The 18,002-nt window shown below is 52.2% G+C and overlaps 1 protein-coding gene across 7 annotated transcripts in view; it reads right to left on the minus strand.

The window, feature by feature from the left end:
• Nucleotides 1-8,897: 8,897 nt before the first annotated feature.
• The window catches only part of LOC135293027 (uncharacterized), a 96,498-nt gene continuing 87,393 nt past the window's right edge, over nucleotides 8,898-18,002 (minus strand). For all 7 annotated transcript variants that reach the window (XM_064407035.1, XM_064407032.1, XM_064407030.1 and 4 more), the window contains 15 exons: nucleotides 14,815-14,886; nucleotides 14,646-14,726; nucleotides 14,457-14,558; nucleotides 13,911-14,027; nucleotides 13,520-13,591; nucleotides 13,360-13,431; nucleotides 13,171-13,272; nucleotides 12,616-12,723; nucleotides 11,892-11,963; nucleotides 11,470-11,526; nucleotides 11,197-11,268; nucleotides 11,011-11,109; nucleotides 10,453-10,566; nucleotides 9,659-9,824; nucleotides 8,898-9,136 (listed from right to left, as the gene is read on the minus strand). In XM_064407035.1, coding sequence (XP_064263105.1) covers nucleotides 8,974-9,136; nucleotides 9,659-9,824; nucleotides 10,453-10,566; nucleotides 11,011-11,109; nucleotides 11,197-11,268; nucleotides 11,470-11,526; nucleotides 11,892-11,963; nucleotides 12,616-12,723; nucleotides 13,171-13,272; nucleotides 13,360-13,431; nucleotides 13,520-13,591; nucleotides 13,911-14,027; nucleotides 14,457-14,558; nucleotides 14,646-14,726; nucleotides 14,815-14,886 — 1,469 coding nt within the window. In that variant the 3' untranslated portion in view covers nucleotides 8,898-8,973. The remainder of the gene's footprint in view (nucleotides 9,137-9,658; nucleotides 9,825-10,452; nucleotides 10,567-11,010; nucleotides 11,110-11,196; nucleotides 11,269-11,469; nucleotides 11,527-11,891; nucleotides 11,964-12,615; nucleotides 12,724-13,170; nucleotides 13,273-13,359; nucleotides 13,432-13,519; nucleotides 13,592-13,910; nucleotides 14,028-14,456; nucleotides 14,559-14,645; nucleotides 14,727-14,814; nucleotides 14,887-18,002) is intronic.

Raw genomic sequence — 18,002 nt, forward strand, 5'->3', positions numbered from 1 at the left:
CTGGCACAGGTGAGATGGCTCTCGTGAAAACTTGTGCCCCGAGCCCTGGTCCGAGCCACATCTTTGTTCACAAACCTGTTCCATATGCAATGCATTACACAATCTCTTCATGCACATTCAACCCCTGGCCCCGCCTGTCCTCCCCTCACATGGCGATGAGATCCACGCCCTTCTGGGCACGCGTTGTTTCCTGTGGTGGTCACACTGGGGTCTTTGGTGGTCTCTGAGGCCGAAGGCTGTGGTCTTGGTCATGACTGAACTTTTGAACTTTTCTCCTTTGTGCGTGCACTGTGGTCCCCTGGTGCTTATCTGAGTACGTCTGTTGGTTTGGATCAGCTTGGAGACAGAGGAGCTCCTTAGTCTAGGCTTCCTGCATTCCCTGGTCTTCTCCTGGTGTTATGAGTAAAAAAGTTATCTGTAGCTATGATATTTTATTAAAAATCCTTTCCTAGGATTTTTCCCCTCCTGAGGAGCTGAGGGCCTCAGGAAAGAAATGTAAACAATAACTATCTGCTGCTGTGGAATGCAACAGGTGCATCTTCCATTGGTCCATGTGGATTGGTTTCACTTGATGACCAATCACAGCCAACTGTGTTGAGCCTGTGAGCAGTCACAAGATTTTTGTTATGCATTCCATTCTATTCTTCTTCTTTGTAGCCTTCTGGTCATTTTTTCCTCTCTGTTCTTTTAGTATAGTTTTAATGTAGTATTTTAATAGAATATATAATAAATCAGCCTTCTGAAATGGAGTCAAGCCTCGTGTCTCCACACCTGGGGTGTTCGCCCCAACAAATTATCCATTTTTTTTAAGGCTGCAAAGTTAAACCGGTTGGGCCAGTTGTTGAGAGTTGAAGGGTTGACTGTTTGTTGTTGATAGCTTCATGTTGCAATCACCTCTTGTTAACAGTTTTTCTTCAATTACCTGTTAATGGTTAGAAATCAAGCGCAGTTGTCCCCCTGCTGCTTCCCAGGAGCCTGCAGGTAGCAGGAGGAGGTGACATCAGAGCTAGTATGCAGATGAGAATGCATTTCACCAAATTTTGCAATTTTCCAGGAAAAAAACCCCTAAAACCAAGAAGCCAACATGGAATTATGAAACCTAAGTAAGGTCTAAAGGTGAGGAACTTAATCCAGTACCTGCTAAGATCCTTTTTACTCCTCACCCTAACCTGAAAGGATGTCAGCTAGGAAGAGGACCTGGAATGTTAGACCAAAAAAGCGGAATTCCCACTACTCCCTCGAGGACGGAAGCCCCAGCTCTGCCTGCATACCAGCGGGCACAGCTGCATCATCCTCCTCCTCCGTGCCACTCCTGGGAGCAGCGGGAGTGCGGGCGACCTGTCGTTTCTCCCCAACCTGAGCTGAATTTTTTAAATAAAGGCATTAAAAAGGTGAAAGATCTCCTGCCCTATTTATTATGCTAGGGTCTCGTCCAGGAGATCCACACCTGAAGAGGACACCAGGACTGGGACGGCCGCCCGCCCTGGACCTGCAGGACAGCTGGCTCTCAGGATCAGAGAAGATCGGCTTGGGACAGTGACAGGGAGCAGCGCCGGACTGGTGAGAGTATCCGGCGGCAGGAGAGGGAGGCGAGCGAGTGTGTGTGAGTGAGACGAGGGCCGGCAGCTCGGGCCCTCGAAGCGAGTGAGGACCCCTCAGTACCACGGTTCCGCACCCCCGCCAGGGGGCCGGCCGGGAACAGGGGGAAGCGAGTGGAATTGGTGATTGAGGCGCCTCCAAAGGGGTAAAGAGGACCCCCCTCGGGGCATGGGGAGGAAATAGTAGGTGAGTGGCACGCATCCCAAAAGCCCTGATACAGGTCCTAAGGAAGGAAGTTACGCAATTTAGAAAATCAGGCAGTTTTGTTATTAAGTCCTGACGACGGAAGTCAAAGCACAAGGTCTGGCAGAGGAAGCCTATCCCGAGTTTTTTAAAGCTCTGGTAATGTAAGTCCTGACAGGGGGAAGTCAGGCAAACTAAAAATCAGGCCATACTTTTGTTTTAAGTCCTGACAAGGGACGTCAGGCAAATTCAGAAGTCCTGAGTAGGATTTGGGCAAGTCCAAAAGTCCTGTAGGCAAACGAAGTCCTGACGAAAGGAGGTCAGGCAAACTCAGCCTCAGAGGCCAGGGTCTTGAGGTTTTTTTTGTTGAGTCTTGGCAAAGGAGGCTGAGGTCTCAACAAAGTCCTGACGAAAAGGGTCAGGCATATTGGAGTTTCGGCAGAGGAGGCTGGGACTTCACAAATAGGATTTACTTTTGAGCTGCCTGTCAGTAGCAGAAGCACCTTTGTAATTTTTGAGGCCCGAAAAAATGGAAGGGTGTAATAGTAAGGAAAGTGGCCAGAGACTGGGGAATATAACTCCCCATATTCCCCTAGGTGAACTGTTAGAGAGATGGGACTCTATAGAGGCCACAGAGGGCTTAGATAAATTTAAGATGATTCACTACTGTTCAGAAGCGTGGCCAGAATTGGACGTGCAAGGTGGATGGCTCTGGTGTGGGACAAAAGACAAGTGGATGTGTCAACAGCTGAGTCAGTGTGTGACAGCTCGAGAGGATACTGATCCCCAGCAATTATTATATGTAGCTTGTTGGTTAAAGAGTGCTTTCGAGGATGAAGGAGTGCGAATTTGTAAGGTGCAGAGGACAAAAGAGGGGAATGAAGGAGGGGATGCTGGAATTAAAGAGATTAGTAAAAGGTGGCACCCCCTGGACTACTTGCCTCCTGATGCCCCTCCACCTTAGAACCCTCTCCTTCAGGCACCTCAAATAGCAGATCCGTCTCTTCCCCCGGCGGCCATGGGGGCCATTCCCTCACCACCCCCTTCGACTCCTTTAGCTGCTTCTGCACCCCCACTAGTGCCTACTTCAGCTGCTGCATGCTCCACCCCTTCTCCAGCTCCACTTAACATGCACTCAAGCTCTTCTCCCCCTCCTACTGCTGTCCCTCCACCTCCTCCTAACTGGGAGACAAATGCCTCCTTACCTGGTAACCTCTTATCACCAGATACAGCTGTTGGCCTACAGCAGGTCCAGGTTAATGCTAATAGCCCTCAAATGAGTAATTTTGTGTCTGAAGATGGGCCACACTGCGGTACCCGATCCATGACCTCCAAGGTAGAGAGACTTTTTCCCCTTAGAGAAGTTCCTATGGGAGGAGTAGCAGGAGGTGTTGGTTTTGTGAATGCTCCTCTAACTGCTTCTGAGGTGAGAGGATTCAAGAGGGAGTTAGGGAATTTAGTTGAAGACCCTGTGGGTATTGCAAACCAAGTGGATCAATTCTTAGGTCTAAATATCTGCACTTGGGGGAAATGAATTCCATTCTAAATATATTATTTTCCCCAGAAGAGTTCCGAATTATTAGAGGTGCTAGCATAAGAATTTGGGACAAAGATAATCATCCAGGGCCCCAAGTGCCATCAGGTGCAGAAAAATTGCCACTAGTGGATCCCAATTGGAACCCTAATCAGGAGGAAGGAAGCAAGGAAGGCCATGATAGAGTACAGGTCTTTGATAATCAGGGGGAATCAGAGAATCAGTTCCCAATGCAACTAATACAAAATTAGCATTCAAGAGTGCACAAGAGAAGGATGAAACTCCTGCTACTTGGCTTAATTGCCTAAAGCAGAACTTCCAGTTGTACTCCAGAACAGACCCGGACACCAAGGAGGGTCAGGTGCTACTAAAGGTCCAATTTCTTACTACATCTTGGCCTGATAAACAGAGAAAACTGGAAAAGATTGAAGATTGGCCAGAGAAGGACATTAATGAGTTATTGAAAGAAGCATTGAAGGTATATTTAAGGAGGCAAGAAGAAAAAGCAAAGGCCAAGGCTAGTATCATGGTCGCTATAGCTAGAGGAAATGTGGGGGGCAAGCAACTCTATCCTACAATCCAAGGTAACAAAAGAGTGGGAGAGTCCACCACCAGGAGCAGGCAAGGAAACGCCAGTACTGTCAGGGACAGGAGGAATGGAGAGGCCTCAAGCCCCTTTGAGCGAAAGGCGCTGCTGGTACTGTGGAGCAACTGGACCCCCAAAACTGTTCAGCCTAAAGTTGTGAAACCGTGGCTAGCTGATCAGGAGAGCAAAGGAAGCAGCTTTAGAACCAGGGGATCCGGTAGAAGTTTTTAAAGCAGAAACCATGCCTGAGGAGGGAGGAAGATAAGAACCTATATTTAGTAAAAAAAAAAAGTAAAGGCTATAAAAGATTTAAAGTTGCACCAAGGGCAGCGAGGGGAGTGGTTAAGATCAGATGGACGGGTGTTCCTAAACAAAGCACTTGCTGGGACAGTGCTAACAGGACCACATAATTTAACTCACTGAGGAGTCCAAGGACTATGTGATCATTTCCTAAGAAATAACTTGTGCATAAGTGTATATGACCTAGCAGAAGCAATTAGAAAAGGCTGTTTAATTTGCCAAAAAGTGAACCAGAAGGTTATGAAAAAGGTAGCAGCTGGAGGGAGGGAATTGACTCTCAGGCCTTTCCAGAGCATAGAGATGGATTTCACTAAGATGCCCCCAGAGTAAGGATAGAAGCATCTACTGGTTATAGTAGATCATCTCACCCATTGGGTAGAAGCCTTCCCGACAAAAAAGGAAACAGCCCAGGTTGTGGCAAGGGTAATCTTGGAGAACATCATCCCCAGATATGGAATGGTGAATACCATAGACTCAGACCGAGGTCCACATTTTGTGGCCCAAACATTGCAAAATATAATTGAAGTTTTAGGAATAAAATGGAGATTACATACTCCGTGGCACCCCCAGAGTTCTGGGAGGATGGAAGGGATGAACAAAACTCTCAAAAATTAGTATTAACTAAACTGATCGAAGAAACAAAAATGAATTGGCTAAAGTGTTTGCCCCTAATGCTTTTGCGCATCAGAACAAGACCCCGGTCTGATATAGGGATTTCACCCTATGAAATGATGCTTGGACTGCCATTCTTGTTAACACCCTGTAGCACAGGAGACTATTTGGAAGAAGAAGCAGCTACCAGAAAATATTTAGAAGTCATTGGAAGAACCCTGGAAGGACTTAGAAAAAGAGGATACCTCCCCCAAACCTCCCCTCTTGACAGAAAAGCACGTAACATTAACCCAGGAGATTGGGTTTTGAAATAATCCTGCAATAGTAGACCATTAATGCCTAAATTTGAAGGCCCCTTTCAGGTACTCCTCATCGCTAATTCAGCTGTGCGGACCAGAGAAAAGGGTTGGACCCACATCACGAGAATTAAAGGACCAGTCCCACCCGCCAGCATTGGACAAGATTGGTCAGTGTTTCCCTCTGGTATTGGATCAGATTCCACACCACCCTCACCCCCTAACTCAGGACAGGATTCAGCCACATCAGGAGTTAATTCAGCTGAGTATACCATTGTAAAAGGACCAAAAGACTTAAAGTTGACACTCAAAAGGAAGAGCCAAAAAGACTGATGAACTGCATAAGAAAAGAGTTTAGAATCATAACATATCCTAAAGTGTTTTAAGAGATTTGTAAAAGTTAAAAATTGTTAATAGGTAATTCTGGTGAAGTCCTCCCAACTTAGTACCAAAGACTGAGGGTTAATCTTCTGCAGAGTACTCCCCTAAGAGAGACCAAATCAGTAAGGACAGATCAAGAGAGGTTTAACCAGGGAAGCAAATAGAAGAGACTCTAAAGAGCTTGGGAACTTCTCCTTAGTAAAATCCCCAAGAAGCAAGGCCGGGTGGGCAGGCTGTGCAAGATGACCCATACCGGACTCTTGGGAAGGGTAGTAATAATGGCTTTCATTGCTAGTGGTGCTCTGGGGAGCCCAAGAGAGCCGTGCAGTGAGTACTACCAACCCCTCTGTGAGGAAGAAGAAGTAAGTTCTTTGTTGAGAGTCCACACCAATTTAAGCCGTAATTGTGTTAACCTCTCCCAGTTGATCTTTTATCAAGAGAATGAGAAAATCTATTGGATGGCCCGGAACACCGCCACCTTTAGGCAGCAACTCCTGGCAGAGCACCCTGTAGAAGAGGCCTGGTGGTACTTTGAACATGATGCTACTGAAGCAAGCCTGGTAAATCTGGTCAGAGGAAAAGAAATAGTAAAAGAAGAAGAGAACAAGACCATTTAGCAACACCCCCAAGTAAAAATCTAATAAGAGAAGAATGTATGTTAAGGAAAGGAAGGGGTACAGTACGCCAGTAGGAAGAATGGCTTGTAAAAGGTATTTAGCAGTAAAAGACTCTGCTACGCGGTGGATCCCAAGAGATCCAAATAGAATTTGGCCTGTTAAGAAAAAAGAGAACAAGTGCATTTACAATAAAACATATAGACTTTATGAGTATGATAAAAAAGAGATAAACCTCTTTTGGAGAATGAAAGAAATTTCTAAATATTGGCAGGGCCCAACAGAAACTAATCGTACGTTTCGGGAGACCCCTAAACACCTGTTTTGGATCTATGCTACTACAGCATCCACTAAATTGCCAAGAGACTGGTCTGGCAGTTGCATCATTAGGATTATAAAACAAGCTTTCTTTATATTACCCAAAGAATCTGGATCAAGTTGAACAGTTCCTATATACAGCGATTTAAGAAAAACCAAATGGAAGAAGCAATATATAGTAAACAAAATTATGAAGCTACAAGCAGTATTAGAGATAATATCTAATCAGACCGCATTAGCTCTTAATCATATTAATGACCAACTCACCTAAACCAAAACAGTAATTTATCAAATCAAATTAGTTGTAGCAGTCGTTTGAAGCATCTTAAACGAAATAAGAAAACTAGCATATGTAAGAAATCAAGAAAGGACTCCTGCACTGGATTCCACTTGTGGGATAACCCATGGACTTTCAAAAGAGGTTGGAAAACTAAAGCCTTCTTCACAGTGTGTACACATGTTAGTTTGCTCTTCTTATTTCCCTGCTTATTTAAAATAGTGACATCTGCCGTACAGAATAACCTACGGATCTCTAAAGAAATTAACCTGAAAAAAACCAAAAAAAGGAATGAAATTGAGTAACTATGATCACCAAAGTGCTCAGGAATTTTATAATCAATATAAAAATTATAAGAAATTCTATGCTAATGAGCCAAAAATTGCAAGTTGATGCAAGCTTAAGCTTCAGCCTGATCAAAGAAAAAAAGGGGGGACTGTTATGTGTAAAAAAGTTGTCCTTTTTTTTTAAGGCTGCAAAGTTAAACAGGTAGGGCCAGTTGTTGTGAGTTGAAGTTTTGACTGTTTCTTGTTGGTAGCTTCACATTGCAATCACCTCTTGTTAATAGTTTTTCTTCAATTACCTGTTAATGGTTAGAAATCAAGCGCAATTGTCCCCCTGCTGATTCACCTGAGCCTGCAGGTAGCAGGGTGGGGGGGATGACACCAGAGCTAGTATGCAGATGAGAATGCATTTCACCAAATTTTGCAATTTTCCAGGAAAAAAACCCTAAAAACAATGAGCCAACATGGAACTAAGAAACCTAAGTAATGTCCAAAGGTGAGGAACTTAATCCAGTATCTGCTAAGATCCTTTTTACTTTTCACCCTAACCTGAAAGGATGTCAGCTAGGAAGAGGACCTGGAATGTTAGACCAAAAAAGTGGAATTCCCACTACTCCCTCGAGGACGGAAGCCCCAGCTCTGCCTGCATACCAGCGGTCACAGCTGCATCATCCTCCTCCTCCGTGCCACTCCTGGGAGCAGTGGGGTGCGGGTGACCTGTCCTTTCTCCCCAACCTGAGCTGAATTTTTTAAATAAAGGCATTAAAAAGGAGAAAGATCTCCTGCCCTATTTATTACGCTGGTATTGTCCTTCATAGCAAGAAGCTTCAGAAATTTGCATTTTCCTATGCCCTTTGTACCATGGCAGAGGTTTCTTAAGTAAAAGGTTAAAATTCAACACATAATTCTACAATTTAAAATTTAAATGCTTAGTCCATATTGCTAACTTAATTGAACCCCCCAAAACCTCCATTTCAACAGCAGCCCCTGCCTGGCTTCTGCCTGCCCACACCGTGGGCATCCACGGCTCCTCCTGGGCATGGAGCTCAGTCAGTGCTGGTGCTGGGTGGGCTTTGCTGCTGCTGCCACCTGGACACTGGGGTGACCGCTTGTCCTGGGTTGCAGTGTAAAGATGTATTCTAATGCCATCCTGAAGAGCTGCTGAAACCAGGAGGGGCATTGTTTCTTCCTTATCTCCTGTTAATGGGCCCATCAATGTCTTGCCACATGACTCAGAGATAACTCCCTCCCAGAGCCATTTCTGTTTCATGGCTAATCAAGGACCCACAGTATGAGGCAGAATGATATCAGCCCACTGTGAGATGCTCTGCCCATGGGGGAGGAGCTAAGCATCCCCAGCTGGATATAATCTGGGTTTTGGGACACAACAAGCAGCCTCTCCACTGGATTCCAGAGGAACCGCCGCCCTTACCCACTGCTTTTCCAGAGGATGAGAGCTACCAGATTGTTTCGACAGGATCACCACTTCCACAAGTCCATTTCATCTGGACTGCTACCACCACCCTAACTAGCAGGGTGTCAGGCTGTATTCTGACCCTGTCAGTGGTTTTTCTTTTGTATTATTGCATGTATTTTGGTTTTTTTTCCCGTTTCCTAATAAATTGTATTTCTGACTTGGAGCCTCTCACTGGTTTGGCTTTCAAACTAGGACACAAATCCATCTCTTTATTTGAACACAGGAATGGGCCATTGCCTACCCTGCAAGCGGGAGTTGGAGGGGGGGGGAGGGTGGGGTGGGGTGGGGTGGGGTGGGGTGGGGTGTCACCTTCAGTGTTGCCTAGAGGGCAAGGCCAGGGGGCTCAGGGTCAGGGGAAGGGATGCGTTGGTCTCAGGAGGTGCTGGAAGGTGCTGGGCTGGTCCTGGGGTCCCTAGCGGAACTCGGGTTGGCTGGGATGGGACAGACAGAGAGAAAAAAAGGAATGAAGGCAGCTTGGGGAGGCCCATGGGGAGAGCAGGTGGCAGTGGGATCTACAGGGCAATAAGAGACTTCCTTGTTGACGGTTGTTCTGGGGTCCTCTTCACAGAACACTTGAGAGGGCTGTCCAGGCCGTTACTGCTGCTGGAGAAGCTGCTCACGCTGTCTGGGTGTGAGGTGCAGCCACCGTCTTCCAACTCCTGTCCCGAGGTGCTCCTGTGCAGAGAGGAGGTGGCTGAGGCCCCAGCTGCCAGTGGCACACAGGGACCCTCGTGCACAGCAGGGCCCAGAGCTGGCAAGGCTCCCCAGCACGGCTGGAGCTGCTGGCACAGCTGGGCCCCGCTGGACAGCTGCCCCTCAAGGCCCCGGCCAGCAGGGCACGGCTCTGGGCAGGGTCCCTGGCCAGGAGCGGGCCCCAGAGCGCCTCTGCCTTTCAAGGGCAATCTCGGCCCTGCTCTTTCTCCTCCCCACCTCCCTCTGCCTCTGCCCCGTGCCCCTGGGGCTGCTCTTGGCCAGGCAGCCTCAGTGGGAGCCAGCTCTGGCTGCAGCCCCAGCGGGGCCCCCAGGACAAGGCCCAGCAATTGAGAGGCCAATGGAAGCACTGGGCAGCAGCAGAACCCTCAGCAGAGTTATTTGGACAATCATGGATTGGCCATAACCCCACTGCAGTTTCAATGGGAATGTTCCCTGTCCAAATTAGACTTCTAAAAGACGCTGTTGGAGAGCACAAACACTCACTGTTCTCTGTTCCAAGAATACCAGATTCCAAAGCAGCAGAACATGAAGACAAGCTCCAAATAAAGGACGCCTGCCAGTAACCCTAGCCAGCAGACTGTTCCCTGACAGAAACCCCATCTGAGGCCATCCTGGGCATGGGTAACAGGTCTTGTGGTGCTGGCTGCATCTGTGGGAGTGATGGGGAGCGTGAGCCCATGCTGTGCTGCACTGCTGAGCTGGCAGCACAGTGGATACGGGCAGGATGTTCTCTGTTTCCCCCAGAGCTGGGGCCTGCAGGCACCTTGCCGGCCCTGGGCACAGGCTGTGCCAGCCAACAAAGCCCAGCAGGCCGGGAGGAGAGCCCGGGGGCAGCGCAGCTGCTTGGGCAGTGGCTGCTGCCAGGGACACGGGCCAAAGCCATCCCTGAGCAGCCAATGCCAGCCCTGGCCCTCCCTGCCCCGTGACAGCACCCCCAGCCCCAGGGGACAGGCTCAGGCCCTGTCAGGAGCCAGCGCAGCCCCTGCCCAGTCGGGAGCCAGGGCTGGCTCTGGCCCTGGGCTGGCGGCAGGGCTCCCGCTCGGGGCTGCTCCTGTGCCTTGGGCCTCTGGGCACTCAGGGCCAGCTCCGCAGCAGCTGCAGCGCCAGGGACGTTGCTGCACCAGTCCCATTTCCCCGGGGCTCTGAACAAGCTCCAGAGGCCTGGAAGCCCAGGCGCCTCCAGCTTTGGCTGCTGCCGGGCCGGGCAAGGGCAGGCCCTGGGGGAAGAGCTGCTGCCACACAGCCCCGGCCAGGGCTGAGCCTGGCACAGCAGTTACCTGCTGTGCCTGTGCCCGTGTCTGGCATCGCCTTCCTTCCCGCAGCAGGGGCTGCCAATGAGCCACTGCTTCTCCCTGAGTGTTCCTCCTCCTGAACAGCCTTTTGGTCCATCACTTGAAAAAGGAAAAAAGGGACAACTGGATCAAATGGAAATATTCCCCACTGGGGAGGTGGCACCTTCAGGAGGCAATGCTTGTCTAAGTCACAGATAAAGATCAGGAAAAAGCCCAGGTAATTGGGGCTGGGCCAGTGCGCTCCCTTGTGCAAACAGCTGCACCGCCTGATCTTCTCAGAGACTGGGAAATGGCAGGGGATCTCAGGCCCACAGTACAGTTGGGGCACCCTATCAGCTAATGCCAAATTCCATCCTGCAGAGGCTGGGGAGGAATTGCAGCCAGGCCAGGCTGGGAAAAAGCCCTGCAGGGCAAGACTGCAGCAGCTGGGCAGCGAGGCTGCCATGGATCCCTTCCCACTGTGCCGGGCACGGCGTGTCCAGATGTGCAGCCAAAGCCCCCGGCTGCTGAGTCCCAGGGGAAGCATGAAGGAAAGGCACCCACCTTGTCCTCCAGGTGCTTCCTTCTGTGTTTGTCTCAGGAATTCATCTGAGTCATGAGACTTTTTGGCTGCAGTATCTTGGGTCTTTCCTTTTGGAGGACCTTAAGAGAAAGTAGTTCCATTTCCCAGGAATGGATCCCACAAAAGCGGGGCTCAGCCTGTGGGGTCAGCAGGGACACACTACTCACCCCTGCCATGGGAGCTGGGTTGGGGCCAAGCATCCAACCCTGGAGCTTGAGAAGTCCTCCCTGCAGACACACCTGTAACTCAACAGCCACAGAAGCTTCTGCCATCTCGGCTGATCTGCACGGGCACCACTGAGCCGCAGCAGCGGTGAGGGGATCGTGCAGGGCAAGGGCACACACGTGCATGGTTCTGTGCTGGCACCTGCAGCGCTGCCTCCCTCGCCCAGCTTTGGGCTCTGAGCTGGCAGCTCTCCCAGGGGAAAGGCCTTGACCTACCCTCAGCATCTCCCTGAGCCTCAGTCCTGGATGTGGGACCTTCACCAGCAGGTTCAGCTGCAAAGAAAGGCAGGACAGAAGAGCTCCTGTGGCACTGCAGGAGATCCTCAGGCTGCCCACAAGGCTCAGCCCCAGGGCACAGCCCTGGGCCCGGCCCCTTCCCTCTCTGCTCTTCTCTGTGACTGCACAGAGCACACGGAAGGACACACTGGCACAGCACACGGGAGGAGGACTGAAAGATCAATGCTCCTTCCTCCCACTGACAGCGATCCTGTGGGATCCCTCAGGGCTCCAGAAGGGAGCAGGGAAAGATTCTCAGAATCCTTCGGCCCTTACATAATGTTAAGGGAAATAGTTTATAAATGAGCTTTTGTTGCATTGATCCTGATTATTCACTCAGGAAAGGCAGAATGAAAACTTGCCTCCAGCATCCTCCAGGAACTTCAAACCATCCTTCATCAGGACTTCCTGAAAACCCATGTCACGATTCCCGTCTAAAAGGGAGCGGAGATCAGAACCATATCTGTGACATGCTGGGATCCCCTAATGCTACAGGGAATAGGGCACTGCAAGGGGGTCGGGTAAGGCTATGGGACCCAGATGTGAATGGACATGGCCAAAGGTGCATAGGCGCCTGGGGAGCTCTGGGCTGGCTCCTGATCACTCTCCACACTCTTTCCCTGCCCTCAGCAACATCCCTGGGAGGGGTGGCTGGAGTAGCCCAGGGCCCTGGGGCTCTCTCCCTCAAACTCACAGAAAATCCTCCCTAAAGCCCTGGGGCAAACTGCAGCAGGCAGTGCCACAGCTATGCCTCCCTCCTACACTCCCTCCTGCCCTCCTTCTGTGGGGACACCCCCCAGATCCCAAGGGCAAACAGCCAGGCCCTCTCAGGACACACTGGAGCCTTGCTCTCCCCCTCTGTCCTTTCCCCACCGTGGGCACCCCGTGCAGTCACTGCCAGGTTTCAGGACATGTCTCCCAAGGAGGGACCCTAGCAGGACTGCTCAGGGCCCGAGTGCCCTGAGCCTGCTCGGGATAATTCCCCTGGGCTGTGCTGCTCTAGTCCAGGCTGTGCCCGCACTGCCAAGCAGCAGAGAGGGCAGCTCAAGCCTCAGCAGGGCTCAGGCCCAGAGGCACAGCAATTACCTCCTGTGTCTGTGCCTGGCATGGCCTCCCTTCCTGCAGCCGAGGCTGGCATGGAACCACTGCTTCCTCTGGGAAATGCTTCCATCTGGACAGGCTCTCCTTTCATTTCTGGAAAATGGAAAAGAGACAGCTGGATCAGATGGAAACATTCCTGACTGGGAATGGGGAAGGTGAGACATCACTTGTGAAAGGAATGGATAAGGATCAGAAAACACCCAGGATTTTGGGAGAACCCAAGGCTGCTTCCTTCCTCAAACAGCCCCAACTTCTGATCTGCCTGGACATCAGGAAATTGCAGGGGATCTGAGGGTGGCCATGGACTGTGATGCAATTGGGGCTGTCTGTCAGCTGATGCCAAATGCCTTCCTGCAGAGGCTGGGCAGAAGCTGCAGCCAGGCCAGGCTGGGAAACAGCCCTGCAGGGCGTGAAAGCAGCAGCGGGGCATCGAGGCTGCCATGGATCCCTTCCCGCTGTGCCGGGCACGGCGTGTCCAGATGTGCAGCCAAAGCCCCTGGCTGCTGAGTCCCAGGGGAAGCATGAGGGAAATGAACCCACCTTGTCTTCTCTGCAGACATTCCTTCAGCATTTGCCACATGATTTCTAATGGGTCCTGGAATTTCTTGCCTGCCATGTCTTTGGTCTCTCCTGTCGTAGGACCTTAAGAGAAAGTAGTTCCATTTCCCAGGAATGGACCCCACAAAAGCAAGGCTCAGCCTTTGGGGTCAGCAGGGACACACTACTCACTCCTGTGATGGGAGGTGGGCTTTTGTGCAGCATCCAAGGTAGGAGTTGATGGAGTTGTCCCTTCAGACACGGCTGTAACACAACAGCCACAGAAGCTTCTGTCACCTGGTCCTGACCAGTCAGTCAAACATTACGCCTTGTTGGGATAGTGAGAACATACCTGCAGAATGCTCGGAGGGCTGCACAACTTCTGAGCGCCAGGCTAATGGAGAATCCTTCTCAGCCTCCCAGTCTGGAAGCAAACCAAGATGAGAACTGTTTCCATTGTGTGCCAGGGCTGGCTCTGGCCCTGTGCTGGCAGCAGGGCTCCCGCTCGGGGCTGCTCCTGTGCCTTGGGCCTCTGGGCACTCAGGGCCAGCTCCGCAGCAGCTGCAGCACCAGGGACGTTGCTGCACCAGTCCCATTTCCCCGGGGCTCTGAACCAGCTCCAGAGGCCTGGAAGCCGAGGCACCTCCAGCTTTGGCTGCTGCTGGGCCGGGCAAGGGCAGGCCCTGGGGGAAGAGCTGCTGCCACACATCCCCGGCCAGGGCTGAGCCCGGCACAGCAATTACCGTCTGTGCCTGTGCCCGTGTCTGGCATTGCCTTCTTTCCTGCAGCAGGGGCTGGCACCGAAGATGGAGTGCTTCCTTCAAGAAATGCCAACTTCCACTGAAGCACTATGTCCATCTCTTGACAAACGAAGGGAGACAGCTGCATCAGATGGAGCTGTTCCCCACTTGGACGGTGGCATCAGAGGTAATATTTGTGAAATTTATGGAGCAGGAAAATGGCCAGATTACAGTGGCATGATGTGAGCACTTCCACCTCCAAACAGGCACCCTTTTCCTAATCTGCAGGGCTCGATATAGTGGGGGATCTCAGGGTGTGTTACAGTTTGGGCTGCCTGTCAGCTGATGCCAAATGCCTTCCGGCAGAGGCTGGGCAGAAGCTGCAGCCAGGCCAGGCTGGGAAACAGCCCTGCAGGGCGTGAAAGCAGCAGCGGGGCAGCGAGGCTGCCATGGATCCCTTCCCGCTGTGCCGGGCACGGCGTGTCCAGATGTGCAGCCAAAGCCCCCGGCTGCTGAGTCCCAGGGGAAGCATGAGAGAAATGCACCCACCTTCTCTTGTCTGCAGGGGTTCCTTCAGCTCTTGCCTCATCTGTTTGGATGGTTGCAGGGACATCTTATCTGTTGTATCTTGGACTTTCCCTGTTGGAGTACCTTAGAGAAAAATACTTCCATTTCCCAGGAATGGATCCTACAAAAGCAAGGCTCAGCCTTTGAGGTCAGCAGGGACACACTACTCACCACTGTGATGGGAGCTGGGCTTGCGTATAGCATCCAAGGTAGGAGCTGGAGAAGCTGGAGAAGTCCTCCCTGTAGATACATCTGTAACACAACAGCCACAGAAGCTTCTGTCACCTGGTTCCTGCCTGCTTGTCTACAATTCTTCCTTGGTGGCACACTGAGAACATACCTGCAGGAGGCTCCAAGGGCTTCAAAACTTTATTCATCCAAGCTGATGGAGAAGCCTTCCCAGCAACCTCATCTAGAACGGAGCACAGATGAGAACACTTTCCAGGGTGTGCTGGGATCCCCTTCTGCCACAGGGAACTGGGCACTGCAAGGGGGTCGGCTAAGGCCGTGGGAGCCAGATGTGAATAGACATGGCCAAAGGTGCACAGGGGCCTGGGGAGCTCTGGGCTGGCTCCTGGTCACTCTCCACACTCTTTCCCTGCCCTCAGCAACATCCCAGGGAGGGGTGGCTGGAGCAGCACAGGGCCCTGGGGCTCTCTCCCTCAGACACAGAGGAAATCCTCCCTAAAGCCCTGGGGCAAACTGCAGCAGGCAGTGCCACAGCTATGCCTCCCTACCTCCCTCTGTCCCTCCTGCCCTCCTTCTGTGGGGACACCCCCAGATCCCAAGGGCAAACAGCCAGGCCCTCTTAGGACACACTGGAGCCTTGCTCTCCCTCTCTGTCCTTTCCCCACCGTGGGCACCCCGTGCAGTCACTGCCAGGTTTCAGGACATGTCTCCCATGGAGGGACCCCAGTAGGACTGTTCAGGACCCGAGTGCCCTGAGCCTGCTCGGGATAATTCCCCTGGGCTGCGCCGCTCTAGTCCAGGCTGTGCCCGCACTGCCAAGCAGCAGAGAGGGCAGCTCAAGCCTCAGCAGGGCTCAGGCCCAGAGGCACAGCAATTACCTCCTGTGTCTGTGCCTGGCATGGCCTCCCTTCCTGCAGCAGAGGCTGGCACGGAACCACTGCTTCCTCTGGGAAATGCTTCCATCTGGACAGGCTCTCCTTTCATTTCTGGAAAATGGAAAAGTGACAGCTGGATCAGATGGAATCATTCCTGACTGGGAATGGGGAAGGGGACAATTTCAGGAGGCATCACTTGTGAAAGGAATGGATAAGGATCAGAAAACACCCAGGATTTTGGGACAACCCATGGCTGCTTCCTTCCCCAAAGAGCCCCAACATCTGATCTGCCTGGACACCAGGAAATTGCAGGGGATCTGAGGGTGGGCATGTCCGTTGGTCCAGTTTGGGCTGTCTGTCAGCTGATGCCAAATGCCTTCCTGCAGAGGCTGGGCAGAAGCTGCAGCCAGGCCAGGCTGGGAAACAGCTCTGCAGGGCGTGAAAGCAGCAGCGGGGCAGCGAGGCTGCCATGGATCCCTTCCCGCTGTGCCGGGCACGGCGTGTCCAGATGTGCAGCCAAAGCCCCCGGCTGCTGAGACCCAGGGGAAGAATGAGGGAAATGCACCCACCTTGCCTTCTCTGCAGACGTTCCTTCAGCATTTGCCACATGATTTCTAATGGGTCCTGGAATTTCTTGCCTGCCATGTCTTTGGTCTCTCCTGTCGTAGGACCTTAAGAGAAAGTAGTTCCATTTCCCAGGAATGGATCCCACAAAAGCAGGGCTCAGCCTTTGGGGTCAGCAGGGACACACTACTCACTCCTGTGATGGGAGGTGGGCTTTTGTGCAGCATCCAAGGTAGGAGTTGATGGAGTTGACCCTTCAGACACATCTGTAAAACAACAGCCACAGAAGCTTCTGTCACCTAGTTCTTACCAGTCAGTCAAATATTACGCCTTTGTGGGACAGTGAGAACATACCTGCAGAATGCCCGGAGGGCTTCACAACTTCAGAGGGCCACGCTAATGGAGGAACCGTCCCAGCATCCCAGTCTGGAAGCAAACCAAGATGAGAACTGTTTCCATTGTGTGCCAGGGCTGGCTCTGGCCCTGGGCTGGCAGCAGGGCTCCCGCTCGGGGCTGCTCCTGTGCCTTGGGCCTCTGGGCACTCAGGGCCAGCTCCGCAGCAGCTGCAGCACCAGGGACGTTGCTGCACCAGTCCCGTTTCCCCGGGGCTCTGAACGAGCTCCAGAGGCCTGGAAGCCGAGGCGCCTCCAGCTTTGGCTGCTGCTGGGCCAGGCAAGGGCAGGCCCTGGGGGAAGAGCTGCTGCCACACAGCCCCGGCCACGGCTGAGCCCGGCACAGCAATTACCTGCTGTGCCTGTGCCCATGTCTGGCATTGCCTTCTTTCCTGCAGCTGGGGCTGGCACCAAAGATGGAGTGCTTCCTTCAGGAAATGCCAACTTCCACTGAAGCTCTATGTCTATCTCTTGACAAAGGAAGGGAGACAGCTGCATCAGATGGAGCTGTTCCTCACTTGGGCGGTGGCATCAGAGGTAATATTTGTGAAATTTACGGAGCAGGAAAATGGCCAGATTACAGTGGCATGATGTGAGCACTTCCACCTCCAAACAGCCACCCTTTTCCTAATCTGCAGGGCTGGATATAGTGGGGGAATCTCAGGATGTGTAACAGTATGGGCTGCCTGTCAGCTGATGCCAAATGCCTTCCGGCAGAGGCTGGGCAGAAGCTGCAGCCAGGCCAGGCTGGGAAACAGCCCTGCAGGGCGTGAAAGCAGCAGCGGGGCAGCGAGGCTGCCATGGATCCCTTCCCGCTGTGCCGGGCACAGCGTGTCCAGATGTGCAGCCAAAGCCCCCGGCTCCTGAGTTCCATGGGAAGCACGATGGAAAGGCACCCACCTTGTCCTCCCTGCCGCATTTTCTTCAGCTCTTGCTTCATCTGTTTGGGTGGTTCCAGGGATATCTTGTCTCTTGTGTCTTGGATCTTCCCTGTCATAGGAACTTAGAGAAAAATACTTCCATTTCCCAGGAATGGATCCCACAAAAGCGGGGCTCAGCCTGTGGGGTCAGCAGGGACACACTACTCACCCCTGCCATGGGAGCTGGGTTGGGGCCAAGCATCCAGCCCTGGAGCTTGAGAAGTCCTCCCCGCAGACACACCTGTAACTCAACAGCCACAGAAGCTTCTGCCATCTCTGCTGATCTGCATGGGCACCACTGAGCCACAGCAGCGGTGAGGGGATCGTGCAGGGCGCGGGCACACACGTGCATGGTTCTGTGCTGGCACCTGCAGCGCTGCCTCCCTGGCCCAGCTTTGGGCTCTGAGCTGGCAGCTCTCCCAGGGGAAAGGCCTTGACCTACCCTCAGCATCTCCCAGAGCCTCAGTCCTGGATGTGGGACCTTCACCAGCAGGTTCAGCTGCAAAGAAAGGCAGGACAGAAGAGCTCCTGTGGCACTGCAGGAGATCCTCAGGCTGCCCACAAGGCTCAGCCCCAGGGCACAGCCCT

The sequence above is a fragment of the Passer domesticus genome, unplaced genomic scaffold (genome assembly GCF_036417665.1).
Source record: "Passer domesticus isolate bPasDom1 unplaced genomic scaffold, bPasDom1.hap1 HAP1_SCAFFOLD_63, whole genome shotgun sequence".
Taxonomy (NCBI): Eukaryota; Metazoa; Chordata; class Aves; order Passeriformes; family Passeridae; genus Passer; species Passer domesticus.